This window comes from Takifugu flavidus, chromosome 4 (assembly GCF_003711565.1).
Source record: "Takifugu flavidus isolate HTHZ2018 chromosome 4, ASM371156v2, whole genome shotgun sequence".
Taxonomy (NCBI): Eukaryota; Metazoa; Chordata; class Actinopteri; order Tetraodontiformes; family Tetraodontidae; genus Takifugu; species Takifugu flavidus.
Window position 1 is genome coordinate 13,972,532 of NC_079523.1, and position 11,002 is coordinate 13,983,533.

At 56.5% G+C, this 11,002-nt stretch overlaps 2 protein-coding genes and 1 long non-coding RNA gene across 11 annotated transcripts; 2 read left to right on the forward strand and 1 right to left on the reverse strand.

Moving 5' to 3' along the window:
- The first annotated feature begins 240 nt into the window (after positions 1 to 240).
- On the forward strand, positions 241 to 2,245 carry rps23 (ribosomal protein S23). Its single transcript, XM_057030658.1, has 4 exons — positions 241 to 344; positions 1,058 to 1,217; positions 1,332 to 1,452; positions 2,058 to 2,245. The coding sequence occupies exons 1-4, from the start codon at positions 341 to 343 to the stop codon at positions 2,202 to 2,204; spliced, it is 432 nt and encodes a 143-aa protein (XP_056886638.1). The 5' UTR covers positions 241 to 340; the 3' UTR covers positions 2,205 to 2,245.
- Positions 2,246 to 3,103: 858 nt separating this feature from the next.
- Positions 3,104 to 8,362, forward strand: LOC130524466 (dynein axonemal heavy chain 12-like). Of its 9 annotated transcripts, none has more exons than XM_057030644.1 (13): positions 3,104 to 3,259; positions 4,201 to 4,384; positions 5,375 to 5,424; positions 5,692 to 5,826; positions 5,889 to 6,047; positions 6,140 to 6,403; positions 6,476 to 6,647; positions 6,724 to 6,829; positions 6,892 to 7,071; positions 7,301 to 7,429; positions 7,501 to 7,629; positions 7,770 to 7,923; positions 8,002 to 8,362. In XM_057030644.1, exons 2-13 carry the CDS (start codon positions 4,227 to 4,229, stop codon positions 8,175 to 8,177), a joined length of 1,812 nt encoding a protein of 603 aa, XP_056886624.1. In that variant the 5' UTR covers positions 3,104 to 3,259; positions 4,201 to 4,226; the 3' UTR covers positions 8,178 to 8,362. The 9 variants fall into 9 exon arrangements, with proteins under 9 accessions (XP_056886624.1, XP_056886618.1, XP_056886621.1 ...); XM_057030646.1 differs by having other exon boundaries at positions 3,105 to 3,259; positions 6,158 to 6,403; XM_057030638.1 differs by having other exon boundaries at positions 6,140 to 6,647.
- A 51-nt stretch (positions 8,363 to 8,413) lies between these two features.
- On the reverse strand, positions 8,414 to 9,901 carry LOC130524477 (uncharacterized). The gene is made up of 2 exons (XR_008950151.1): positions 9,841 to 9,901; positions 8,414 to 9,717 (listed from the first exon to the last, which is right to left on the reverse strand). It is a non-coding gene; the product is annotated as an uncharacterized LOC130524477 (long non-coding RNA).
- Positions 9,902 to 11,002: the final 1,101 nt, after the last annotated feature.

The following is an 11,002-nucleotide window of genomic DNA, read 5'->3' on the forward strand; positions in this document are numbered from 1 at the left end:
AGTTCTATGTCTTACTACATTAATTTATTTCCCTGCCACTTTGCTGTTCATACTGAAATTAATCTTTTATTAAATCTATGCATCACATTTCTAGAACTATTCTGTTGATTACAAATCGATTCTGTTTTATAATGTCACTATATGGAATATGGCAGTGTGCAGCATATGGATGGTGACTGAATGCTGTACTTGCACTACTACTATTAATAATTTTAAAAAAAGATTAATGTATTTATAGTCAGGCGCTGTTTTTAGTAGCTAAATCTGGGGTCCTCTGACTAGACTTTCCCGCAGTGGATGCTGGGAACTTCCTTTCTACCCCAAGCTCGCTTCTGCAATCATGGGTACGGCAGAAATTATACTCTTAAAACCCATACATTTTAGCCACAGCCAATGTTTTTCAGTGATCGTGTTGATGAACATCTTAGAAGCATTTCGGTTGTCGATTTGGCTGCTAACAGCATTCCGATTTAAAAAATACACCACATTTAAATTCTCTGTTCTCGCAACGTGGAGTGACCATAGCATGTGTGAAGCTAGCGGCGTGTTAGCCTTTTAGCTTGGAGGAGCAAATGCTTATAAATATATATATATATACACATACATATAGTACAAATCATTGTTGCCTGTGTAATGCTTAAAACTACCAGAACGATGAACTTAATCACTTATAATGCGTAATGACAAACTCGTCCGGGCTAATTTTTCATTTTTTGCCTCCTAGCTAGTTAGCTAGTCTGACGCTCAACGATATGAACATATGAAGTGTTATTTCCATGTCTTTAACTCAATGTGACTTTTGAGCTATTTAAAAAAAAAAAAAAAGTACTGCAGAGTAATTTTCAGTATTTTCCTGTTAATTACTCATAGCCAGGCAAACACGCCGGGCTTCATGTGCATAGATCGCATTGCTATTTAATCGCCATATTTAAGGTGAACATGAATTTGCTACATCAAATGGTGCAATGATTTGTTACCAGATCAAATGATAATTGCAGTTGAAGGATATGAATGGCATGAGGTCTTGTCCTACTACTAACGTTGTGTTAACTTTCAGGAAAGTGTCGTGGTCTGCGTACAGCCAGGAAGCTCCGTAACCACCGCCGTGAGCAGAAATGGCACGATAAACAGTACAAGAAGGCCCATCTGGGCACCGCTCTGAAGGCCAATCCTTTTGGAGGAGCCTCCCATGCTAAAGGCATCGTCCTTGAGAAAGTGTGAGTACAATGAATGCGCTGTCTCTCCTGGTCCGGTGAAGAAAGCGTGGTGGTTTTAATATTGACTCCTTGGTCGCTTGTTTAAAGGTGATTAACGTTCTTCTCTGTCTACAGTGGTGTTGAGGCTAAGCAGCCCAACTCTGCCATCAGGAAATGCGTGAGAGTTCAGCTCATCAAGAACGGCAAGAAGATCACAGCCTTCGTTCCCAACGACGGCTGCCTCAACTTCATCGAGGTGATTTGTTCCTCCTACGTTCAGGCACTGTTGCGGCCCAAATGTGCTCATTTCCAATCAACGCTCAATCGATACTGTAATTAGTATCATGAGCAATACTGTCCCTCAACTCAGCTGCGCCAGCAGCTAATTATGTACGAAGTGAGTTTCAAACTAAAGAAAATAGAATTGTCGAGTTTTCAGAACCTACATTGACGCAGCCTAGACACAATTGACCCAGAAATGTAGTAAAATATTGGACCTCTTTGATCATTTTCCTGAGATTTCCGGGGGAAAAGCCTTAATTTTCCCTTAAAGTAGCACCTGGTTGGGGTTGTCCATCCTTCCAGATGGACAGAAGCTTTGAGAGGTGACCAGAAAGGCTCTGAAGACGTCGGGCTGGACTGTCTCTATAAGAACAGGCAGCAGCTAAATACGCCCTGAGACTTTTGTCAAAGGTCAAAGTTGATCCCTTCCCCTTGTGAAGTAGCTACGCAGATGAACAAGCTACGGTCCTGGCGGTAGAAGGTCCTGGAGACGTTGATGCTACAGGGGGCGGAAAGCTTGGTCTCGCTTGTTCCGCTGCTGCCAGTTTTGCTTTCTGACCGCTTCCGTTTGCTCTTCAGGAGAACGACGAGGTTCTGGTGGCAGGGTTTGGACGTAAAGGCCACGCCGTGGGGGACATTCCTGGAGTCCGTTTTAAGGTGGTCAAAGTGGCCAACGTGTCCCTGCTGGCGCTGTACAAAGGCAAGAAGGAGAGACCCAGGTCATAGAGAGCGCGTCTGAAACGTGAATAAAGACATTTACAAATACACCGGTGCTTCCCTCTGCTTATTTCTCACTGATCTCACACACACACACACACACACACACACACACGTGCTTGTGGTTTGACTTCAAACCTTTGGGAATCCTGTAAAACACTCGGAGCAGCAGGATGCGATTCGGACCTCCATCTGTTGGTCGATGCGTTTGGAAGGTTACGAGATGTCTACGAATAAAACGATCTCGGCTCTGGACCGTTCTGGGGAGGTTTTGGATCACCTGGACGTGGTTCAGCACGTGCACGTTTTCCCTCGGGAGATTGTTGAGGAACCTGAAAAAAGCTGCAGCGGAGGGGTCCCCAGGAGGGGGCAGCGGAGGGGTCCCCAGGAGGGGGCAGCGGAGGGGTCCCCAGCAGAGGGGTCCCCAGGAGGGGGCAGCGGAGGGGTCCCCAGCAGAGGGGCAGCGGAGGGGTCCCCAGCAGAGGGATCCCCAGCAGGGGGCAGTGGAGGGGTCCCCAGTGGAGGGGGCAGCGGAGGGGTCCCCAGCAGAGGGGCAGCGGAGGGGTCCCCAGCAGAGGGATCCCCAGCAGGGGGCAGTGGAGGGGTCCCCAGTGGAGGGGTCCCCAGCAGGGGGCGGCGGAGGGGTCCCCAGCAGGGGGTGGTGGAGGGGTCCCCAGCAGAGGGGTCCCCAGCAGAGGGGCAGCAGAGGGGTCCCCAGCAGGGGGTGGCGGAGGGGTCCCCAGCAGAGGGGTCCCCAGCAGAGGGGTCCCCAGCAGAGGGGCAGCAGAGGGGTCCCCAGCAGGGGGTGGCGGAGGGGTCCCCAGCAGAGGGGTCCCCAGCAGAGGGGCAGCGGAGGGGTCCCCAGCAGAGGGGTCTCCAGCAGGGGGCAGCAGAGGGGTCCCCAGCAGGGGGCAGCGTCTGGGCTAAAGCGGTGACTAAGAATCCAGGCGGGCTGGCAGCTCTGGTTTCAGTCACAGGTCCTGCTGCTGCTGCAGAAATAGCCACAGCAGATGGGGAATTCCACCGCCGAGCAGAGAACCAAAACAAGAACGCAGCAAAGCAAGGTAAACAACAACACGGGCTGACTTGTTGTGTGTCCAGGGTGGTGTTGGGGACCGGTGCTGCATGGCGAAACGGTAAAAAGGATCCAGCTCTTCTTATTTTGGGTTTCTCCCCACTTGGACCACCCTCTGCTGACCCCCCTCCAAATGTGAAGAGGTGTCAGAGACAGGCGCCGGGGTGGCCCAGCTACGGCAGCTCAGACCCATGAAGGTGGTTCTGATGCACTCGGAGTAAACACGGAGCGATGGATGGATGTGTTGTTTACCTGGGAACACGTGGCACCAGGATGCACGGTGTGAAGGAGGCGGTTGCTAGGGGGACGTGGAGCACATGAGGAGGTGTTGGAGACCATGTTGATGGCAACTGTGTTTGCTAACAGCTGCAGCCTCCGTAGGTCCCTGCCACAGAGCTAAAGTAGCGCCTGAGGAGCACATCCATGACGGGCACCCCGGGCTGCGATCCAGTCGGGTTTTCCTTCCTGCCGGGTCGTCGGTAGGAGGGAAAACCTGGCCTCCATAGCCTGGGTTTCCCGTCCCTGTCCTAGAACCTACATGCCTGCTACTGGTGCCAGACACCACACACCTTCAGGGGTACAGAGGAGTCCATGTCGGGACGGGACCAGCACAGAAGAACGGTGAAGAGGAGGTGGGCCGCCCCTTCGGTCCCGTCAACAATGTTTCAGACTAGAACGTCCATGTTCCCGTTAGCTATCAGTCATTTTTACAGGCTTTACATCTGTCGTCCTGTGTTGCTTTTACTAGGAATCCACATTTTCTGGACATAAATGTATATTTTAGATACTGTGTGTCATCTGTTCACAGTACAAACACCCAGGGACCCCCTGGGGTCAGGGTAGTATTCTTATCACCAGATGGTCCCCTGAGGTGGGAATTGGTTTTCAAAATATTGTATGTATGTTGCATTATATGTCTTTTTTAAACAGAGCGGGGGACATTTGGTGTGGACTTCATGGAGTTTGATGGATCGAGGATGGCTGGCAATGATAATGATGAAGATAACGACGAAGATAATGACGCGGCGTTCCAGTACATGATCCAGCAGAGTCTGTTGGACAGCAGCAAGAAGACAGAAAAGCCCCAAGAACCACCAACCGGAGAACCCAGGAGGTTAGGACACGGGATGGCAAGAGTCACCCCGAATCAGGCCGAATCAGGCTAAATCAGGCTGAATCAGGCCGAATCAGGCTGAATCAGACTGAATCAGGCTGAATCAGGCTGAATCAGGCCGAATCAGGCTGAATCAGACTGAATCAGACCAAATCAGGTCGAATCAGACTGAATCAGGCCGAATCAGGCCGAATCAGACCGAATCAGGCTGAATCAGACTGAATCAGACCGAATCAGGCTGAATCAGACCGAATCAGGTCGAATCAGGTCGAATCAGACTGAATCAGGCTGAATCAGTCCGAATCAGAATGAAACAGACCGAATCAGGCTGAATCAGGCCGAATCAGGCTGAATCAGGCTGAATCAGACTGAATCAGGCTGAATCAGACTGAATCAGACCGAATCAGGCTGAATCAGGCCGAATCAGGCTGAATCAGATCGAATCAGACCGAATCAGGCCGAATCAGGCCGAATCGGGCTGAATCAGACCGAATCAGGCCGAATCGGACCGAATTAGACCGAATCAGGCTGAATCAAGCTTAATTATGCTGAATCATGCTGAGCAGCGTTGAATGAAAGATTGTCCCACAAGTCTTATATGTTCACATTTATTCATGAAGCAGCAGTGTGTGTGTGTGTGTGTGTGTGTATCGGTGTGTGTGTGTATCGGTGTGTGTGTATCGGTGTGTGTGTATCGGTGTGTGTGTATCCGTCAGACGTGTGCAGCCTGGAACACACAGGTGCAATCAGGGAAACCTCAGAATTGTAAGTGCTGAATGTAGAGCGGGATCATTCGTGAAACTAAACAGTGACCCAAATCTGGTTCCGGTGCTGTCTGGTGGAACCTGCCGCTCTCCGAGTCCTTCAGCTGTCCTGGAGCAGCGCCGGGGCGGCTGTGAGGGCAGAAACTGACCCTGAAGCCTCCTCCAGTGCAGATTTGATGGGATCTAGAGTCAGGAACTGTGTGTAACGTGCATCTGGTCCCGGCAGCTCAGGTTCTGGCCCAGAAGACAGCTCCATCTTCAGCAACATCAGACAAGGTCAGCAGCCAGACACGAGACCTTTCCCCAACCCTAACCCCCTAACCCTGACCCCCCTAACCCTGACCCTAACCCTGACCCTAACCCCCTAACCCTAAACCTAACCCTGACCCTAACCCCTAACCCTGACCCTGACCCTGACCCTAACCCTGACCCTAACCCCCTAACCCTAACCCTGACCCTAACCTCCTAACCCTGACCCCCTAACCCTGACCCTGACCCCCCTAACCCTGACCTTAACCCTAAACCCCTCCCTTCATGTTGCAGGTAACGAGGAGGTGCTGCGGGACGCGTGTGGGCGGCGCCGGGGGGAGCTGCTGCAGGTGGACGCCAGAGGCTGGACTCCTCTGCACGAAGCGGCGGCCCAGACCAACCTCAGCATCCTGGAGCTGGTCTTCGCAGGTGGGTGCATGTGGGGGTGTGCACGTGTGGCGGCGGGGGTAGTAAAGACCCCTGCTGTGCAGCTTCAGGCCCCGGCGGCGTGCAGCGGCGCACCCCCCCGGGTCACACGCCTCTCTTCGTGGCAGCGGAACGGGGCCTGATGGAGAACGCCGCCTTTCTGCTCCAGCACGGCGCGGATCCAGACAGCCAGGACCAGGTCCTGGACTCCCCCCTCGTCGCCGGTATGCCCCCCGGGGAAACCTGCCGGGCTGTTTTGCTGCCTCTGTGGGCTGAATCTTGCATTCCAATCCCCCCGAAGTATGTCCCCCCCCAGTATCTGTGTGTTCCGCAGCCATCCGCTCGGACCGCCTCGACCTGGTGGAGCTGCTGCTCCTGCAGGGCGCCACGGTGGAGCAGGAGGGCGCCCACGGCCGCCGCCCGCTCCACGAGGCCGCGCGGCTGGGCAAAGCCGGCGCGGTGACCCTGCTGCTGGAGGCCGGCGCACACCCGGATCCTCGGAGCCACTACGGCCTCACGCCGCTGGCGCTGGCGGCTCAGGGGGGGCACCGGGAGGTGGTGCAGGCTCTGCTGGAGAGAGGTGAACGTCCGGCGGGAGCACGTCTCGATTTGCCGACTTTGTGCCCACAGCGTCCTCTTGTTGGCGCCGCAGGGGCAGACGCGTTGTCCCAAGCGCGAGACGAGGCGTCCGTCCTCTACGAGGCGTCCGCGGCCGGGGACGCCGCTGTCATCGGCCTGCTGCTGGAGCACGGCGCGGACGCCAACGTGGCCAAGAACACCGGACACATGCCGGTCCACCGAGCGGCGCACCGAGGACACCTGCGGTAAATGCTGGATCAGCAGCCAGGCGGGGTTCCTGGGCGTCTCCACGGTAACGCGGCCGCGGTTCTGTGTCCTCAGGGCTCTGGAGCTGCTGATCCGGGTCACCTCTAAGGCCGAGGTCAGCGAGAGCGGGATGAGCCCCCTGCACTCGGCGGCTGCAGGAGGACACCCGCGGTGTCTGAAGGTGAGCCCTCGCCGGCCTTGGTGTTTGCCCCCGCCACACACCGGTTCTCCCTTCACGCCCAGGTTCTGCTGGAGGCGGGCTACGACCCCAACGACATGCTCCACCCCTGGGTCAGACGCAGCTACAGCGACGAGAGGAAGTCGGCGCTCTTCTTCGCCGTGTCCAACAACGACGTGACGTCGACGCGGCTGCTGCTGGAGGGCGGCGCCATGACCAACCAGGACCCGGTTAAATGCCTGCAGGTACCCGAGACCAGATCCTGGGTTTTTACTATCAAAGCGAGGACATTCTGGCTTCACAGGGCTGTTTGAAGGACCAGGATTTGAGATTAAGGCCACATCCAGAGTAGGGGAATGTAGGGTGCAAACACCTGTGTGCGATACCGTTAGCTCACTCTTACTCTTGAGTTAAATACTTGGCAGAATGGTTCCGGCCGTGGGTCTAATCCCGTCTTTATCCGCGTCTTTAAAGGTCGCCCTGCGCCTGGGGAACTACGAGCTGATCGAGCTGCTGCTCCGGTTCGGGGCCAACGTCAACTATTACTGCCGAGTCAACACCACGCACTTCCCCTCCGCCCTGCAGTACGCTCTGAAAGACGAGGTAAACCGTTGCCGCGGACGACGGCGGCTGCCGCTACTCCAGGACGACATTGTCGGCTGCGTGTGTTTCAGGTGGTGCTCAGGATGCTGTGCCACTACGGCTACGACGTGCACCGATGCTTCGATTGTCCCTATGGCAACAGCGCCCACGTTCCCGAAGGCTACGAGGGCTGGAGCGACTCGGTCATCAAAGACACCTTGGTAAGGGCGCGGCCGGCGTCCACCGCACCGCGTTGGGGATCCCCCACCTCTTTGCCATGGGAACCGCCGAGCTGGTGGTTCTGGGGGCCGTTCGGGCCCCTAGAGCTGTGCTGGACTGATGTTTCTCTCCATGGCTGCAGTTCTGTGAAGTGATCACCGTCTCCTGGCTGAAGCACCTCTCCGGTCAGGTGGTGCGCGTCCTGCTGGACTACGTCGACCACGTCCCCCTCTGCTCCAAGCTCAAGGGGGCTGTGATGGAGCAGCCGCAGTGGCCTGACATCTGCAGGCTGCAAGGTAGCGCGTGGCACCTCCGGGACCGCGACCCCTGACCCCTGACCCCCTAATAACTCCGCCCCTCCGTGTCTGCTCCAGAGAACGCCCGTCGCCTGAAGCATCTGTGCCGCCTGCGCATCCGCCGCTGCCTGGGGCGCCTCCGTCTGCGCTCGCCTGTTTTCATGAGCTTCCTGCCGTTGCCAGGGCGACTGAAGGACTACCTTCTGTATCGGGAGTACGACATGTACAGTGGAACATCAGGAGGGAAAGACTAACACCGTCTTCATGATCATACCAGCCCTCGATGTCAATGGAGGAACCCACAACTTTGCTCCTCCACGCTGTTAGATGCTTATTTAGCTGCCTTCTTCACCCAAAAGGCCAAATATGAATAAAACATAAAAGCTGCCTCCTCCTTAAATGTTCCGTGTGGTTTTGACAGATGTGGGTTTTTTCTATTTTTCAGGCGTGTTTTGGCTTCTGCTGCCAGAGTGAAAGACACGAGGGCGGAAACCTCTGGAAAGATTTAATCTCACTTATTGTCACTGTTCTAACAAACAGTCGGCATCATGGCAGATGGAAGAAAAGAGGGCTAAATGAAGGCTCGCTGAAGCTAAATACTGAGAGTAGAGCAGGATAAAAAAGAGCGGGCGGTGACAACTGTAACCACGTCTCACAAGGATGGAAACAGAAAACACGAGGACGCTGGTGAGCATGCAATTCAACTAATTCCTTGGATGTGAATGGGAGGGAAATCCCACACGGAGAGCAGAACTTCCACCTGAGCAACAGTTTCCCAGCAGCCCCGGCGTCTGGTGGAGCTGAAGGCTGCTTCCCTCCGCCTGCTTGCTTCTCTTGGTCTCCCACGGCGACAGGCGGCGGCGGCTCTACTAATACTGTGTTCCCCTGATCTCTTATGCAGTTCATATCTTCACATTTGATATATTTGGGGCGGAGACACGTCTACCCAACACACAGGTCAAAGTACAGTTAAAAAAATAAATTATCACCTCAATAAAGCAAAAATAAAATCTTCTTATTTACTCTTTCTTTCCCCAGCTCCGAGGAGTCAAACTCCCGGCTGTTGCCCAGCAGGGGGCGGTACTGCGTCACTCTGGAACAAACGGACACGGGAGCGTCCCGCCAGGGTCCCATCAGAGGCTTCAGAATCTAGAGGGGACGGGCCGGGCTGATCTTTGACATGAGGGTGGAAGCAGCCAACGGGAACGACTGGGGACGTGTCATAAACCTGTTATTACATGTGTGTAACCGTATGAATGGGAGTCCGTTCAGCCCTGATTTAGAACGAGCTGAGGCTGTGGAATCCACAAATCCCATGAAAGGCGGACATCCTAAACCTGCGGGGGTCCACGCCCGTGATGGGGAAGCTCAGGATGGGCAGAGCTGGAGGCTTTGGAAGCATCTTTTACATCCACAAACACACGGCTCTATTAAGGTTGGAGTGTGTTGACCGACATGATCGATGTGGACTTAAGGTCCCTTAGGAAGGCTACAACAGCGGAGGGAGACGCGGGACAGTCCAGGACAGTGGTGGGGAAGCCACTGGTGGGACCTGCACGCCATCACGGCCCCCACTGCTGCTAAAGAGCAGTGAACACCCTCATTATTCTGCTCACATCCAGTCCCTGCTGGCCTCTGTTCATGGGACCAGACCAGACCAGACCAGACCAGACCAGACCAGACCAGACCAGATGGGTCTAACCTGACTGGAGGAGCCGGCGGGCCGCTGCTGAGGACACGTGCACCATGGCGTTGGCCTGGCTGCTTCACCGGCCTGTTTGGATGGGGTTCTACCTGAGGGGTCTGGGGAGGGGGGGGGGGGGGGAGGAGGAGGGAGGGGGTGGGGGAGGAGGGAGGGGGTGGGGGAGGGGGGAGGAGGTTGGCCTGCTTCACCGGCCTGTTTGGATGGGGTTCTACCTGAGGGTTACTCAGCTGGGGGGTCTGGGGAGGAGGGAGGGGGAAGAAGGAGGAAGAAGAGGAGGGGGGAGGAGGAGGAAGGAGAGGAGGAGGAGGAGGAGAGGAAGGAGGAGGGGGAGGAGGAGGAGAGGGGGGGAGGAGGAGAGGCAGGAGGAGGGGGAGGAGGGGGAGGAGGAGGAGGAGGCAGGGGGGGGAGGAGGAGAGGCAGGAGGAGGAGAGGCAGGGGGAGGAGGGGGAGGGGGGGCGAGGAGGAGGGGAGAGGCAGGAGGAGGAGGAGGAGGGGGAGGAGGAGGAGAGGAAGGAGGAGGGGGAGAGAGGAAGGAGGAGGGGGGGGAGGGGGGAGGAGAGGCAGGGGGAGGAGGAGGAGGGGGAGAGGAAGGAGGAGGGGGAGGGGGGAAGGAGAGGAAGGGGGAGGAGGAGGAGGGGAGAGGAAGGAGGAGGGGGAGGAGGGGAGGGGCAGGAGGAGGAGGAGGAGGGGGAGGAGGAGGAGAGGAAGGAGGAGGGGGAGGAGGAGGCAGAGGAAGGGGGACAGAGGAGAAGAGGGAAGGAGGAAGGAGGACCATGAGAGGGGGGAGAAGGAAGGAGGAGAGGAAGGAGGAGGAGAAAGAGGAAGGAGGAGGAGGAGGAAGGGGGGAGGGGGAGGAGGGAGAGGGAGGGGGAGAGGAGGAGGAGGAGGAGGAGGGGGGGGAGGAGGAAGGGATGAGGAGAAGGGCGGAGGAGGGGAGAGGCAGGAGGAGGGGGAGGGGGAGGAGAGAGGGGGAGGAGGAGGCAGGAGGAGGAGGAGGAGGGGGGAGGAAGGAGGAGGGGGAGGGGAGAGGAGAGAGCAAGGGGGAGGAGGAGGAGGGGGAGAGGAAGGAGGAGGGGGAGGAGGGGAGAGGAAGGAGAGGAGGAGGAGGGGTGGAGGAGGAGGAGAGAGAGAAGGAGGAGGGGGAGGGGGGGAGGAGAGGCAGGGGGAGGAGGAGGAGGGGAGAGGAAGGAGAGGGGGGGAGGAGGGGGAGAAGGAGGAGGAGGGGGGAGGGAGGAGGAGGAGGGGGAGGAGAGAGGAAGGAGGAGGAGGAGGAGAGGAAGGGGGAGGAGGGGGAGGGGGGGAGGAGGAGAGGAGAGGCAGGGGGGGGGAGGAGGAGGAGAGGCAGGGGGAGGGGGAGGAGGAGGGGGAGGAGGA

Excerpts from the sequence above, each read along its gene's own strand:
- LOC130524466 (XM_057030638.1), top strand. The coding sequence starts at position 4,227 with ATGGAGTTTGATGGATCGAGGATGGCTGGCAATGATAATGATGAAGAT. Across the intron at positions 5,425-5,691 it reads CTTCAGCAACATCAGACAAG|GTAACGAGGAGGTGCTGCGG; the intron begins GTCAGCAGCCAG and ends TTCATGTTGCAG. Across the intron at positions 6,830-6,891 it reads GACACCCGCGGTGTCTGAAG|GTTCTGCTGGAGGCGGGCTA; the intron begins GTGAGCCCTCGC and ends CTTCACGCCCAG.
- rps23 (XM_057030658.1), top strand. Across the intron at positions 1,218-1,331 it reads GGCATCGTCCTTGAGAAAGT|TGGTGTTGAGGCTAAGCAGC; the intron begins GTGAGTACAATG and ends CTCTGTCTACAG. Across the intron at positions 1,453-2,057 it reads GCTGCCTCAACTTCATCGAG|GAGAACGACGAGGTTCTGGT; the intron begins GTGATTTGTTCC and ends TTTGCTCTTCAG.